The 16,778-nt window shown below is 41.8% G+C and overlaps 1 protein-coding gene across 6 annotated transcripts in view; it reads left to right on the top strand.

Annotated features, from left to right (window-relative positions):
• The window catches only part of BLNK (B cell linker), a 309,255-nt gene that overhangs the window by 178,826 nt on the left and 113,651 nt on the right, over nucleotides 1-16,778 (top strand). For all 6 annotated transcript variants that reach the window (XM_033943169.1, XM_033943170.1, XM_033943171.1 and 3 more), the window contains one exon: nucleotides 10,778-10,843. In XM_033943169.1, the coding sequence (XP_033799060.1) occupies nucleotides 10,778-10,843 (66 nt within the window). The remainder of the gene's footprint in view (nucleotides 1-10,777; nucleotides 10,844-16,778) is intronic.

The following is a 16,778-nucleotide window of genomic DNA, read 5'->3' as shown; positions in this document are numbered from 1 at the left end:
ACGCTCAGGTATCCTACAATAGTTTTTGCATAAACTACCCATGCACTAAAAAATAGTTTTTATTTCTAGCACTGGCATGGAACTAGGGGTTCAGAGTAGACACGTTCTGCACCTTAAAAAGCGGCTGCCGATCGCCTGTCAATCATTTGAGGGCGCCGGTTACAGAATTGCACCTATTCAGTCAAGATAGGTGGCTGACATGTAGGCCCAGAAAACCCAGGCCTACATTTCAGCTGCTTATCTTTGCCACTAGACTGCAGCAGCCAATCACGGCAGGGGAATTCCCCCTTCTCCCATCAACTGAGTGGTAGGGTCTCCCCAAAGCTGACTTGGGTGCCAGTTACAGAATTGAAGCTTTGGGGAGTCATAGTTTATTTAAATTTTTGATTAAACGCTTATCCACAGGTACAAAGCATTGTACATAGTAATTTAAAATAGCTGGGAGACGAACATTTTAAAATTATTAGACATACACCAACTAAACAAACATACTTATGACTTGAAAACAATGGGGAAAAAAGGGGAAGAACTACAATTTCTTTGAAAGAATACATAAAAGAAAAATACAGTAGGAGAGGGAGTCCTTGCCGCTCAGCTGATGGGGGAAGGGGAAATTCCCCTGCCAAGATTGGCTGCTGCAGTCTAGAGGCAAAGATAGATGGCTAAAATGTAGGCCAGGGTTTTCCAAGCTTATATTTCAGCTGCCTATCTTGGCTGCCTAATGCCATGCCTACTTTGGCATTCTGCAGCCTAAATCGGCTACCTAGCAGCAATTCCAGCGGCCATTTCAGCCGCCTTTTATGTAAGCGTCAGTAGGCACTTCAACGCTGCTGTTTCTGACTACATTTTTCAATTGCTTAGGCATCAGCAGGGCGCCTACCGACTCCTAACTTTAGGTGCTGGTTATAGAATTGCCCTCTAACTGATTAGCACATAGTATTTGAGCCCTTACCACCTACATAAGAGGTGCTGGTAAGTACTTGTGCACTAATGGAAAAATTAGTGCATGGCCATTATTGCTGAAAAAGAAGAATCTGCCATTTCCCAGCAGCGCAAAAAGGGACTTAGTGCCTGAGAAATATCAACATTGGGGATAGCACAGGCCGCTTTTTGTGCTGCTTAGTAAAAGGGTCCCATAATGATTAACAATTCACAAGAAAGTTGTTTGCTAGAGTTTGGGGGTTTTCTTGAGAAACATGGTATTGAAACATTATTTCCATCATCTGGATATGATATGGAGGAGTTTTGGTTTAGGGACCCATCTATATTTCATTACTTGATATCTTGGCAGCCTTCAACATGTAATCAAGAGTTGTTGTTGGAAAGGTTGCTTGCAATCAGGACTTACGTAAACCAGTTTGAAACCTTTCTTATCAATCAAATGCAGCAAATAATATTAGGAGACCATTGTTTGAGATGGCTCTCGGTGCCAACAGGGATTTCTCATGGATCTGCCATATCGGCAATTTTATTTCACATTTATATCCCATTAAACTGCAGACTTTTCATAAAGCTAAATTTGATACATTGGCTATAACGGGTACCACTTTGGTTGTTAGCAACCAGTACGTGATGGTTTTGAGTTCATTATTCAATTAATTTGCACATGCATCTTGGGAACGCACCAGAATTTAGGCACCAAATATAGAATCTGAGGGTTTGTGCATCCTATTTAGAAGGTAATTAATTTTGCTCTGATAACTGCCCAATTGCCAGCTTGCGTGTGATATGTGCTGCGCACTAACTGCAATATTCTCTCTAGTCTACACCCATTCTCTGTCTATACCCCACCTAGTTACTCCCTTCAACACAAATGCCCTTAATGCATGAATTAGCATGTGTTAACCATTAAAATAACATGAAACTCTTGTACAGTGGCAGTATAATGTGCCCTGATTTGGTATTAACTTCCTGATGCACTTTATTAAAAGGGCCCATTAGTTTGACTATTGGCCCAACATACTATTTAATCATGACGTTTGTCTGATTACAAAAAAGGATTGCATTAAAGAGACAATCTGCTTCAGTGGATTTAAATTTTCAAGTTCTTATCTTATCACTCCTTTGGAACTCCTCTAACCCTAACTCCACCAGATCTTCCCAAAAACTGAAACTATCATTCCCTTCTACAAAAGGTATATCTCGCGCAGGAAAACTAGGAACATCCCTCCCCTTTAGAACCACAGAACTCTGGAACAACCTCACATCCCCGCTCAGAAATTCAAAACTCTAACACCTCAGAAATTCAAAAATCTAACACCTCCTGCTCTCTGGGACCCTTGTCCCTCTCTCTCTTCTTGTTCCTTTCCTATAACCCTCCATTGGAGTTCCTTTCTATCCTAACTCTGTAAACCGTGCCGAGCTCTACGCTTGTAGAGATGGCGCGGTATACAAACCTAAGGTTTAGTTTAGTTTAGTTTATCACGAAGGAATACAAAGAAAAGACAATGAAAGTACTATGGAGCTTGTAATCAAAAACTAAAACGTTAAAAAAATCCGCCTAAGTCAGCACTTGGGACATACTAATCGCTTGAGACATCTAGCGAGATGTTTCTTCCGCTGTACATCCAGAGTTCTAGGGTGTGTGTTAGGAGGCATGTTATGGGTATACGTAACTTGGACATCTTGTAACGATAATCGAACCTTTTCCAAGACATCCTGGACGGAACTTAGAGACGTTTTGGGCTAGAGCTCTTGTAGAAGCGCCGGTGCCAAAAAGGTACCCAAATTGACCAGATGACCATTAGAGGGACTAAGTAGTGACACACACACACACACTCCCCCAGTTGCCACTGACCCTTAATCCTTCCCCCTCAAAGAAAGGTCTGAATAAAAAAGTACATACAGTGGTACTTCGGTTTACGAGTGCACCGGTTTGCGAGTGTTTTGCAAGACGAGCAAAACATTCGCAAAATCGGCGCCTCGGAAACCGGCGGGAGGGGGGGTGACAACTCGCGGGGGGGGGGGGGGGGTGCCGGATCGCAGGGGGGACCTTCGGGGGGAACGTATCAGAGCGAGTTTCCATTATTTCCTATGGGGAAACTCGCTTTGATATACCAGTATTTTGGTTTACGAGCATGCTTCTGGAACGAATTATACTCGTAAACCAAAGTACCACTGTACCTGTCTCTGGAACAGCAGCATCTGGTATGGGAAATCTTAGTAGAGTGTCACATGGGTGTCTTAAGTAGCCAGATGGGTGGGCTAGTGAAACATAAAGAGGAGGAGCAAAACCCATAAGGCACTCTAACCACAATATCTATGGTGTTATTTATTAATCCATCAAAACCCACCAAAAACCTACTATAATGCTATATAGGTGCCACCTACAGCCATAATTGCAATTGGGGGTGGTAGACAGGTGGATGTATAGTAGGTTTTGGATGGCTAACCATAAATTATAAGGGGAATATAGTGAGATGTATATCCGGCACACTTTATGTGAAGTTCACAGCAGTGCCCTCTACGGTGCCCAACTGCTCTTTCGGTATGCCCATGTAGCCAGTCCATTACAATGCTGGCCCCTCCCATGTTCAAATGGCCTGGATTTGGACGTTTTCAACTTGGACATTTCTTTGGTCAAAAATGAGACTTAAAGTTAGATGTCCTAAGCAGTGGCGGAGCGAGGGTGAGAGGCACCGTCTTCTCCGCCCCACCCCACCCCCTCCTGCCCCTTCCCCCGTACCTCTTTAATGTTCCCATGCGAGCAGCAACCCCAACCTGCTGCTCACGCCGGCTTCAGCTCTTCCTCTAACGTCAATTTCTAGGCACGGGTCCAGGAAGTGACATCAGAAGAAGAGCTGACTCTGGTGTGAGCAGCAGGTTGGGGTTTGCTGTTCGCACTGCGAACATTAAAAAAGTATAGGGGAATGGAAGCGGCACGTGCATTCGATAGTGGAGGGAGGAGGGGGCAGAGAGGAGGATGGAAGCTGCCCAACCCCCTTACTACGTCACTGGTCCTAAGGATTGGATGTCCTGTTGGCCTAGACAGCCAAGTAGGCAATTAAAAAAAAAAAACAACAAAAACCCATTTTGGACATCTAGCAGTTCAGTTTTTGAAAATGGGCATTTTTTATTAGTACTGGACATTATTTATTAGTACTGGAAAGTCTGCCTAGCTAATATTTCCCTGTTAACAAGATAAGGAAGTTGAGTTATATAAACGTTGCTACTTATGATATTCTTGTTATTGCACTAGCGTGTTAACTAGTCAAAGAAGGTAATATTGTAAATGAGCTTTTGCAACAATGTGGGTCTTCTCTCTGCAGATGTGATTAGAAGGCAATGATCTACAGTTTGTGTTCTAAAAGGTTTATGCAGAACTGCCATTAGACATAATAGGACCTGGGGAGAAGCTAAGCAGTGGGTTTAGTCAATCCCAGGTGCCCTGAAATTCTAACATGGTGACATCACTCAGCTTTGGTGGAGGTGGAGGTAGGTGTGGGGGCTTTTATAGATTGACCCTGGATTCATCTTTCATAATACTTTTGTATAATTTTCACGGAGATATGATAACACATTACAGTCTATACAGACAACTTATCTCCTTCACAAAGGCTACCTGATTCAGGCTGAAACAGAACTATTAAGAGATTTCAGCATCACTTTTAGCATCCTGATGATTTGATTTTCTTAAATTCAATTCCTCCTGGTCTCAGCTCCACAACATCTGCATTATGGTGTAATGTTGACAATAATTGCAGACTCTTCATCAACCCCAGGCAGCTGTACTTTTAATTAAATCTTTATAAAAACAGTTTGAGACATAGGATATATCAAAGACTTCTTTCAAAATATTGTAGTATTTAGACTTCAAATGCTAGGAAATATCACATTTCAAGGGATCAGAAGAGAGTTGGCTTTCTAGTTTGGAGCTTGAAAGTTGTAGATCCATATAAGCACTGAAACTTCTGAGTGTTGTTATCACAGCTATGACTTCCTATAAACCCTGGTGTTATCTACAGCCTTTCAAATGCAAATAAATTAACCTTAAAAGCGCTGAAACACAGTGGGGGAAAAAGAGGAAATCCATGATGATGAGAATTTCACATGTTTACTGAAATAAATCACACAAAGAATGAAGAGAGATTTCCTGATGTGCTCAGTTCTCCTCAAACAGTAACATGCATTTCCCAAGTTTCAAATTCACGACTTGAAAATCAGACAATTAGATACTGTACGTGTTCACTTTAAAGACATGTATAGATGTTTGTATGCTTTTTGCATATTGTTGCTTTTTTATGCTGTTTACTATTCTTAAATTCACATCTGCTGTACTTTGACCTGATTATGGTGCTCAAAAGCTAGCTACAAATGTACAGTATGAGGTTAATACAATAAAAATCTATTACCTGCAAATGTTTAGTTGACCTTTTGTTTAATAGCCTTGGTTCAAAAGCTTATTAGATTCTGCTGATGTCTGTGTATGTCTGATTTATTGAAAATAAAGAATGCCACGGGGACAAATTTATCCCCGTCCCTGCAGGAATTCATTTTCCTGTCCCATCCCCATTCCTGCAAGCTCTGTCCTCAGCTGCACAAGCCTCAAACACTTTAAAATCATAAATGTTTGAGGCTTGTGCAGTTAAGGCAGAGCTTACAGGAATGGGGCAGGGACAGGGTTAGTGACAAAACTCGTGGGGACAGGACAGGGAAATTGAGTTCCTGCGGGGACAGGGACAAATCTGCCCCCGTATCATTCTGTAATTGGAAACAAATAGGTGTGAATCCCAAACTTTATGTACTTGTAGGACCATAGAAATAGATGTGACTTTTCTGGTTTTCAGGAGTTTGGAATGATTTAAAGGTGTGAGAGGAAAACCAGATAAATCTAGGCATGACATGTTGAACTCTGCCTTGGTTCAATTGCTTCCATAATGTGCCAGTCTTGCCAATGAGCAATCTTTCTTTCACTATATACCACTCTATAGTTACATGTCTCACTAGATACACCTCAAGGGTTTTAATGTGTATATAGAAATAGCTCTGTTGCTTTGTTACCATAACAATAAAGTTATAGCAGACATGTTTGGCCTGAATAACCACTGGGGATTAACTGACTGGACACCCCTTTAGAAAACTACAGATTATGGAATGTAGAAACAACTCACAATACACATTCTATTATGGAACTTCAATGGATTTGGAGACCAGAATATTCTACTGCCTTCATTAATATATGATGTTCTTTTGCAATTTCATATTTTTATGTTGCAAAAATAAACAGTAATAAAAAGAATCAAAATATTGCCAGTAATGTCAAAACAATAAATGCAAAAAGTTGGTAAAAAAAAGATTGTCTGAGAAGAATTAATCCGTGAGAATAATCAATAAACAATCAAGTGTCACTTGGAATATAATAATTTTTTGACAGAAATCAGTCACGGGAGCCAACTCCCTTGATAGTATCTCAAATTATCCCCCTCCCCCCATTTTTACAAAACTGCGTTAGCAGTTTTTAGCACAGACCGGTGCGCTGAATGCTCTGTGGTGCTCCCGACACTCAAAGAGCATTCAGCGAACCGGCCTGTGCTAAAAACCACTAAGTGCTCATAATTGTGGCACCTTGTGAGTCCGCTGCCATACTTCATATATTCTCTCAGTAGTTTTTAATTATATACGTGATGTTCAAAATCCTTTCAATATTATTAGTGGCACTTTTTTTTTTAGGGGGGGGTTACATCTGAGTCACAACACTAAAGCTAAGTTGCAATCTCAGTTAATTTTGGCAATTGATTTTTTTTTATATTCACATAATTATTGTTTCATTTTTTTGTCTCATTTATGTTTGTGCCAGCATTGCAGACTGCTTTTGATTGTGATGTATGAGTGGATTAATCCAGAGAGACAAGTAATTAAAAGAAAAAAAAAACAATCTTTTTTTTTTTTTTGACAACTTTTTGCATTTATTATTTTGACATTACTGGCAATATTTTGGTTCTTTTTATTACTGTGTATTTTTGCAACATAAAAATATGAAATTGCAAAAGAACATCATATGGGGGGAGGGATAAGGAAGATGGTAAAGAAATTATAATGGAAGTAGGGGTTCCTCTGATTGATTTCTGGCTGGGCTGAAGGCACCCTTAATCTGTCCCTTCTGGGGACTTACTAAAAAGAAGCTAGGGTGGGGGCTCATTTGCATGCACTAGCTCCCCATTCTATGTAAATCTGTCTCATACATATTCATTGTGGACATCCTGAAAACTAGATTAAGTATGTCTCAAGAAATGGATTAAAAAACCCTGTCATAGACTAAAAAATAGTTAAAAGTAGCTACTACTAGAGAAATGAAGAGGAGGGAAAAGATTGCAAGTGGAAGCAGGAAAAGGGAAAAAAGGCTGTGTGGGGGAGGGGAAAGGATACTTCCTTGTCCCACTAGCCGTCACTGTACTATAAAGTGATCAATATATAGTGAATAAATTTCTATAAAGGAATGGTTTTCTTTAACTCACAAGCTCAGCAACCATTGGACAAGCAAGAGTTTATAACAAGGTCTGAGAAGTCAAGTGAATTTGGGTCTCAAAGAGCACTTCTGTTCCTTTCAAGACTCAGAAGACTCTGAGTATACAAGTTGCACATTCTGCAGTCTTGGCTTCCTTTTACTCTCTCACAATAGGACAGCAGACACAGTTTTTCGAAGTATGTGGATTTTATTAAGGCCACAGCCATGATTGTAAATTACAAGCTTTAGTTAACAACAGTAGCTTTAAACCTTCTTAACAGTTGCCTGCTGACTCTCATTATTGTCCTAAGCTATGCTATCCTAACGAGGAACACCTTGGAGTACACAGCACACTGTGTACCGGACCCATACTGAGACCCACTGTGACAATGTCTCCCCATTTCACCCTGCCTTTGGAAAACCACTCATCCTATTGACTAGACTCGCCCTTGCTTCCCAATCCCATCCCCCCCCCATCCTTATCTACCACAATCCTGCTGCTCCCTTACTCCCACACCCCCAGTCTCTTACCAGCTCCTGGTCAGTTCTAAATGAAATTCTATGGAGCTCGACATGAGAACAAATTGATAAATCTCATGCTGGGAGCCTCGACCCCGATGAAAGGAATTTGAAACATGTCATTTCGGTGGAGGTGCTCCCTTAACTTAAATACACAAGATAAGTCATTTTTCTAAACAATTTTCTATAAATAACATTTCTATATTAATTTATATTGCACGATTAATTCATATGTAAAAAAGGATCCGGTGAAGATAATGGCTCATGCTATTCCAGCATGAAAAGCACTCAAGAGGATTGAGAACCTACTGAGGATCTGCAAAAAAGTTTTAAAAAGTTAAAAATGTTTAAAAAAAAAGTAAAAAATTACTGTTATATACTTGGTTGCTTGGGTTTGTTTGTAATTGATATCTTTCTATTACCCAGTTGAAAGTTAGCCAGAAGTCTATAGTGTATGGTTAACCCAGGGTAAGCCATTTTAACATAAATTATAATCGAATGTACCATACATTAATTTTAAAAAAAGACAGTTTTACAACAAAATTCTAAATAAAAATGCACAGTTTTTTCTATGAATTTGAAGCCTTGTATGACCAGGTACAGATCTGTGCTTGACGAGTGATTCTCAAACCTGTCCTTGGGACACCTTAGTTGGTCAGATTTTCAGGATACCTACAATTAATACTCATGGCCCGAAGTGCTGGGTATTAACTAGTTACAGTAACACTGTAACTATCAATGAAACTAGTTTCTTAATGTAGTCGATCTTAAAAAAAAAAAATAACTATTACTTTATTATAGTAACTACTAACAAGATTTGCAAGCTACTTATGATTTACTGTTTACATAGCATGCAGAACAACTGACAATGAATTTCCATTTGTGCTATTATACTTATGCCTCTAGTTCAACTCATTTCTCTTGCCTTGCAACAGTGCATTACAGTTACTACCCATGTATCAGCTATATGTGGTGACAGCCAGCTAAACAGGCTCTATGGATCTGAAAGAATCTATAATAATAAAATGCTACGCGTACATGCGCACTTTCACCATGTGTTCCCTGAGATCTGATCTGTTGGGATGTGCCGGCAAGAGTGCGCATGCGCGCTTACTACGTCACCAAGGGCCACAACTCCTCAGCACTGAAAAGTTGCAATTGGCTGCATGTTTGTCCCCGCCCAGGAGGGAGGGAGCAGCCCCAGCACCAAGGGCAGCGGGCACCGTCCTTAGGCAGAGCAGGTCCTGGGGAAAGGTTTCCGAGCGACCAAGACCCTCTCCCCAACACATAAACCGCCAGCACCCCCTTCCCTCTCCGTCGCAGCCCAGGAGAGACGTGACAGTGCGAGGCCTGGACGTCACCGCCGCACGACACGACGCCTGCGCACTGCACATAGAAGAAAGCGCTGCGGCTCGCCTGGGTGGACATGTTGGTGGTGGCAGCTGTGGAAGAGGGAATGGGAGGATGCTCAAAGCTGTCTTTGTAGAAAGTGTTTCTGTCCAAGGGTTGAAGGCGATTGGACAAAAGAGATGACGGGAAGCATAGAGGAGTGAGACAGAAGATCCGTAGGGACTCTAGAGAGATTGGAGGAAGTGGCAGCACTTGTTAATGTAACGGGCTAAAAAACTAGTTGCTTCATAAAGGGCTGGAATGGAATCATTAAGCGCTTTGGTCCACCTGAAGCTAAAGATGATTTGATGGTAGCCAGTGTTGCACATCCACGATTCAAGCTGCACTGGATTCACTCGGATGCTGCCAGAGCTCTTGCCAAATACTTGCTGATGCAAGCAATGCAGGCTCAGGCTGACACTGCAAACGCAACTTCTAATGCAGCACCATCTCCTGTGAAGACACCAGCTTCTTCTGCTTCTATGAATCAAATGAAGGAGACAACGCTGTGCAGTCAGAACTAGACCTCTTGAATGATGCTGCATATGATATATCCAGTCTCCAGAGCTATCCAACTGTGAAACGCACCAGTGGAGACACTTCAGACAGATTCTTACACCATGCAGGAACAGTTTAACCAACAAACATTTTGAAATGCTTTTAACGCTCAGAACCAATAAAAAACTCATTTGAAAATAAAGTACTCGTTGTTGTAATGTTCATATAGTTATAATTAATAAACAAAGTAACTATTAACTACCTAGTTAATTTTTTTTAGTAACTAGTAAAGTAGCTGTTTACTTTTAGCGACAAGTAACTGAAATCAGTAATTAGTTACTTTTTGCCCCATGTAACTAGTTACTTTTTTACAGTAACTAGCACAGCACCGAGATAGATTTGCAAACAGTGGAAATAACATGCAAATTTCTCATGTTTACTCATTATGGATATCCTGAAAACCTGATTTGCTAGGGTGTCCCAAGAACTAGGTTAAGAATCCTTGTTCTAGACCAGTGGTTCTCAACTCATTCTTTGATTGATTGGGTTTTAGGTTTCCTCTAGTTAATAATAATCATGAGGTAGATCTGCATGAATTGATTCTTCTATTGTATGTAAATATATGTCATGGATATTTGTTAAATAAAAGTAGATGGGGAAATCCTGAAATCTGAGTTGAAGACTCCTGATTATTTATTGTGTTTTCACTGAATACTATGTGCCACCTCCTCAGAATAACAAGGCAAAAAAAGGTGAATGTGTACGCACGTGTTAGTGCAGATAGAAGAGGGCGTGGCAGAAACCACTCCATATGTTTTGTATCGCCTTCATTCTACAAATGAACTCTAGTATGACAGGAATGTTTTTTGCTTGGATGCATTATTCTCTCTGTATTTAGCCGTATCGTTCTGTTTTAACTTTTTACAGGCAGATTCAAAAAATGGTGCATGATATCAAGAAAAATGAAGGGGGATTTATGAGCAAGATCAAAAAGTAAGTTATATACAGGATCTTTTTGAAACGTAACCTAATTCAGTGTTCTGTGTGTGCATATATGAATGTTGAATAACTGGGTGTGTCAGCGTTATATAGACAGACTGAGCATAAAATGCTGTTCAGTGTTACACAGGAAGAGGAAAGCAATTATCTCAGAACAGCATGACTGTCTCTTTCATGAAACTAACATAAAGAATTTAGATTATGTTTTGATGCTGAGCTTCCGTGGTGTCAGGGTGGTGAGCAGAATGCTATGATGATGCTCTTTCCAGCTTGTGATTCATAGGACAAATGGTTTCATGGATGAGTATTTTCCAGAGTCTCCACTTCCATGATTATTAGAGAAGTTCTTCTTTTATTTTCAAACATTTTATTCAGATAAGCTTATTTTTTGCTTACAAGTTACAAAATATAGTCAAATGACCTTAACAGGTTAGGGCTGCAGCCTGAGCACCCTGAGGTTGCAAAGTTCAAGCCTAGTGCTACTCCTTGGGAACCTGGGTATGTCACGTAACACTTCATTGCCCCAGGTATTTTAGTCAGATTGTGAGCCCACCGGGACAGATAGGGAGAATACTTGAGTGCCTGAATGTAAACCACTTAGGCCCAGTGGGGGCACTCAGAGCCCTCTCTGTGGGCACGCGCACCGTCGCCCCAGTACAGAGTTCACCAGAGTTCGTTACTAGAAATCCAGAGGGACGCGGGGCCGGGCTGCTCCCCTCCCCCTCTCCACGCACGCCTGAGGACATTTCTCACATTACCCACCCACTCTGCCCGGCGGCCCAATGGGAGCGCTTCCTCCATTCCCTGTCTGGGGTAAGGCAGGCGGCTCACATGTGGAGTGAGGGAGCGGTGTGGACGGCCGCCTATTGACTCTATGGCAAAGGAGATTCCTGTGCTGGGTTTGGAGAGGAGCTAGATTGGAGGGGAGCATAGCTCACAGCGTGGCATAGCAGAAGGGAGCAGATTGTTGATTCAGGGAATATCCATTTCTTTAGTGTTAGCTATTTTGGGGGTTATGGGACAAAAGCGCACGAGACAAACGCACGCCAACAATTCAGCGCAAGACTTCAGCGCACCGCAGAAAAACCTTTTTTTAAAGGGCTCCGACAGGGGGTGTGTGGGGGACCCCCCCCCCCACTCTACTTAATAGGGATTGTGCTGCCTTGCACTGCAGTGTTGGGGGTGTGGGGGGTGTAACCCCCCACATTATACTGAAAACTTAACTTTTTCTCTAAAATAGGGAAAAAGTTAAGTTTCCAGTATAATGTGGGATTACAACCCCCCACACCCTCCAACGATCCCTATTAAGTAAAGTGGGGGAGTTCCCCACCAACACCCCCCATCAGAGCCCTGTAAAAGAAGCTTTTCCTGTGGCGTGCTGAAGTCTTACGCTGAATTGTCAGCGCTTATTTGTCGGCGCGCGTTTGGCTCACACGCTTAAGACTATTAACCATTTTTGGTATAGAGAGAGATTTGTATTGGGTGCTGCATTTTTTTTTTGTGTGTGTGTGTGTTTGTATCATTGAAAGCTCTGTTATTGTGTTTTTTTTCTTAGACTATCAGATAACCAGCACCCAAGGGAATGGATAAATGTAGTTTCTGGTTGCTTGAGACAAGCTATCAAACATGTGGAAGGCAAAGTGTGGATGTACTCGGGTGTGGCATGTCAAGTTTACACTTAAATTTCCACCAGTTTTTGTTTATGTGGAAACCCCATGTATATGGATTAAAAAATAGAGAAGTGGTATTTATAAGTGTTTCAAGATGACAGACCCCAAAAATATCCCCTTGTAAATGTTTCTGCATTTCTTTCCCTCTTAAGAACATGGAATAAAATGCAAATATACCTTTCCTGTGCCAGTTTACCCATCTGAATCTGAAACCATTTAAGATGCATTTTGGGTTTTAGATTTGATTATTTACCCTTCCAAATCTAATCCTTTATTGTATATACCGCATCATCCCTGTAAAAGAGGGTTTACATTAAGACTTTGCACAGTATATTAATTTTTTTTTTAAAAACCCACCCGAGTCTGAAATAGCAGAAAACAAGAAAGTCTTTAATCTTTTTCAAAAGATTTGATAAGTAGTGCATGACTGCAGCTCCTGATTGGTGAGGCCCGACTTTGGTGCAGGAAGAGGCGGTCAGAGCATACCGCGAGTGATTTCCTTCACTCGCCAATGCTCCGGCTGCCCCCTCCTGCCCGGTCATTCATGGTTGGAAAATACCACGAATGACTAGGACTGCGAATTGCCGACCGTGAATGACCAAGGGAGCACTGTATATCTCTTTTGAAGTAGAGTGACCAGAATTTCACACAGTATTTGAGTTGTGGCCGCACCATAGAGTGATACAAAAGTATTATAACAGTCTCATCTTTGTTTTCCATTCCTTTCTTAATAATTACTAACATTCTATTTGCAAATAGAATGCTAGATATAATCAAGAAAGGTATTACAACCAGAACGAAAGAAGTTATCCTGCCGTTGTATCGGGCGATGGTGCGCTCGCATCTGGATTCCTGCATCCAATATGGGTCGCCGTACCTAAGAAGGATATGGCGATACTCAAGAGGGTTCAGAAGAGAGCAATACGTTTGATAAAAGATATGGAAAACCTTTCATACGCTGAAAGATTGGAGAAACTGGGGCTCTTTTCTCTGGAAAAGCGGAGACTTAGAGGGGAAATGATAGAGACTTACAAGATCATGAAGGGCATAGAGAAAGTGGAGAGGGACAGATTCTTCAAACTTTCAAGAACTACATGAACGAGAGGGCATTTGGAAAAATTAAGAGGGGACAGATTCAGAACCAATGCTAGGAAGTTCTTCTTCACCCAAAGGGTGGTGGACACCTGGAATGCGCTTCCAGAGGGTGTGATAGGACAGAGTACAGTATTGGAGTTCAAGAAGGGATTAGATAATTTCTTGAAGGAAAAGGGGATAGAAGGGTATAGATAGAGGATTACTATACAGGTCCTGGACCTGATGGGTTGCTATGTGAGCGGACTGCTGGGCACAATGGACCTCTGGTCTGATCCAGAAGAGGCACTGCTTATGTTCTTATGTCTTTCATATCTGAGGCAAAGGATGCTTAAGTGACTTGCCCAGATCACAAGAGGCATCAGTCAGAAAAGCAGAATTTGGACTGTTGATTCCCCTTTGTTCTTGGCCTGCTGCCCTAACCACCAGGCTCCTGCCATCTTCCATCAGTCTGGAGACTCATTACAACTTAAAAGGATGCATTTAATGACTCCATGACCTGTAAGTAAATCTTTTTAGTTGCTCCAGGAGAGAGAGCTGTTTCTCGTGTTGTTGTCCTAGAAGGGAGAAGAGCAGGGGTGGGAGTGGTTGAAACAGTTATGGCTAGGGGCAGTTGTGAAGTGAGGAAGACTGTTAATGTGGAAGTGTACATAACATAAGAACATAAGCAGTGCCTCTTCTGGGTCAGACCAGAGGTCCATCACGCCCAGCAGTCCGCTCACGCAGCGGCCCATCAGGTCCAGGACCTGTATAGTAATCCTCTATCTATACCCTTCTATCCCCTTTTCCTTCAGGAAATTATCTAATCCCTTCTTGAACCCCAAAACAGTACTCTGTCCTATCACATCCTCTGGAAGCGCATTCCAGGTGTCCACCACCCTTTGGGTGAAGAAGAACTTCCTAGCATTGATTCTGATTCCGTCCCCTCTTAATTTTTCCGAATGCCCTCTCGTTCTTGTAGTTTCTGAAAGTTTGAAGAATATGTCCCTCTCCACTTTCTCCATGCCCTTCATGATCTTCTAAGTCTCTATCATGTTCCCTCTAAGTCTCCGCTTTTCCATGAACAGGAGTGTGTGGTGAGGATATAACTCTATTCAAGACGTGTATCTTGTAGCTGTCGTGTGGAAGGAGAAAGTGAGGGGTATATTTCCCATCCCTATGCACATACACCCTACCCCCGGGCCACCACAGCCATTTATGAGGGCCTGGGGAACCCCAAAGCTTCAGTACTCTGGCCACACTACTCTGGGAAGCCCATCAGTTTTACCAGGTCTGCTGCCCACCGCCACCTACAGCTCCCTTTTGCTATTCTGACCACTGATGGCTCCTCCTCTTTAGCTGCTTGGGAGGGAGGAGACGCTCAGGAATCCCACTAGCCCCTCCTGCCTCTTTCACCAGTGGTTCTACCTCTTCTGCTGTGGAAGAGTGAGGAATCCCACCAGTGTAGCTGCTTGATCTGCTGGTGGCTCCTTCATGCACATGTATGTTTTCCGTTGTCCGCCGAACAATATGCTCCCTCTGTGAAGTTTGCATAGCAAGACAATAAGTGCCTTTTGTGTTACAAAATGTGCTAAAAAAATCTTTTCAGTGTGGCAGATAAGGCATAGAAGCAGAACATGATGGCAGAAAAGTGCCATATGATCTATCAAGACTGCCCATCTGCACCAACTACTTAGCTCTACAATCCTTCGTTTCTCTCACAGATTATCTCTGCTTGTCCCCATGTTTTCTTGAATTCAGACACTGCCTCCACCACTTTCACTGTAGCCGATATCTTTTATGTCTTACTCATCTTTATTTCTACCTTGACATAGTAACCTATTTAAACAAAATTAACTCTTGGCTCTTTCAGCGTCCAATGGAGAGGGTAATATCAGTGCAGCCTAACTGCAACCCTAGCAAAGCATTCTTATGCTAGCAGAATTAAAGGTGCTAAATTTCATCCTCTTGTTCTCAAAGCAGTAAGGAGGAAAACTTTTCAATTAGTGGAGAATGAAGTGTATCCAATATCATCTACGAAGCATCTTGCTGTTCTCTTTTTAATAACAGTTTCATGTTTGTTGCATACCCACTGACATCTCAAATTACATTTATGAAGTAACATGGTTGACCTTTTATTTCAAATTACTTTTAGAAATGCCATGCTTCAGTGAACAAAATACAAGAGTCTAATATTGTCAAGCGTGCTCGGACTCGTACAGAATACAAAAAAAAAAGAAAAGTTACATGCTTCGTGGCAAAATAATGTTTTGTTGTAATATGGCATGGAAACACATGCAAACATAAGGTGTGGTGGATATTTACTGGATGCCTCTGAAACTTCAACCCCTGTGCCATGAAGTACAGTGTTAAGAGAGAATATGAGACCCAGTGGCGTACCTAGCATATGTGACACCCGGGGCCCATCATTTTTTTTGACAGCCCCCCCCATCTGTACGAAAAACATGATGTTTAGTAACAAGCCACATGTCACACATGAGTACCTAGGAAAAGGCAACTTCTTACATACTGCAGTGAGCAGTTCAACATCAATACACCCATTGTAAAACTAAACAAGCCAGACTAGTACAGATCAATCCTGCAGTCAATCCTAACAGAAAAACCATGTCTTTTGAACACACAGAACACAGAAAACACCTTCGCCTAGTATGGAATATGTCATCACAAACTAACCCCTCCCACTTTTACAAAACTCTAGTGTGGATTTTAGCCATGGTGGTAACAGCTCTGACGCTCATAGAATTCTGAGCATCAGAGCTGCTACCACCACGGCTGGCGCAAAAAAACGCTCCACAGTTTTGTAAAAGGGGGGATAAAATAGAAATACATAGACAACGGTTAAATTGAACCAGTAAGAAGCTGAACTCTGCATACAATGCAACACCACAGAAACAGTGACACATGTCTTCTAAAGCAATAAATAAATAGAAAATTTTTGTTCTACCTTTGTCTTCTCTGGTTTCTGCTTTCCTCATCTTCTTGTTACTCTCTTCCTTCCATCCACTGTCTGCCATCTCTCTGCCTCTATATGGCATCTTCTCTCCTTCTATGCCCCTTCCAGAAACTGTCTTGTCTCCCCCTGCCATCTTTCCTCTAGACCCCCCCCCCCCCTTTTGTCTGGCATCCATCATCTTCACTCTGTTCCCTCATGGTCTGGCATCTTTCTC

Source organism: Geotrypetes seraphini, chromosome 4, assembly GCF_902459505.1.
Source record: "Geotrypetes seraphini chromosome 4, aGeoSer1.1, whole genome shotgun sequence".
Lineage (NCBI taxonomy): Eukaryota > Metazoa > Chordata > Amphibia > Gymnophiona > Dermophiidae > Geotrypetes > Geotrypetes seraphini.
The sequence above is the reverse complement of the archived record's forward strand: the minus strand, read 5'-3'. Positions and strand labels throughout refer to the sequence as shown.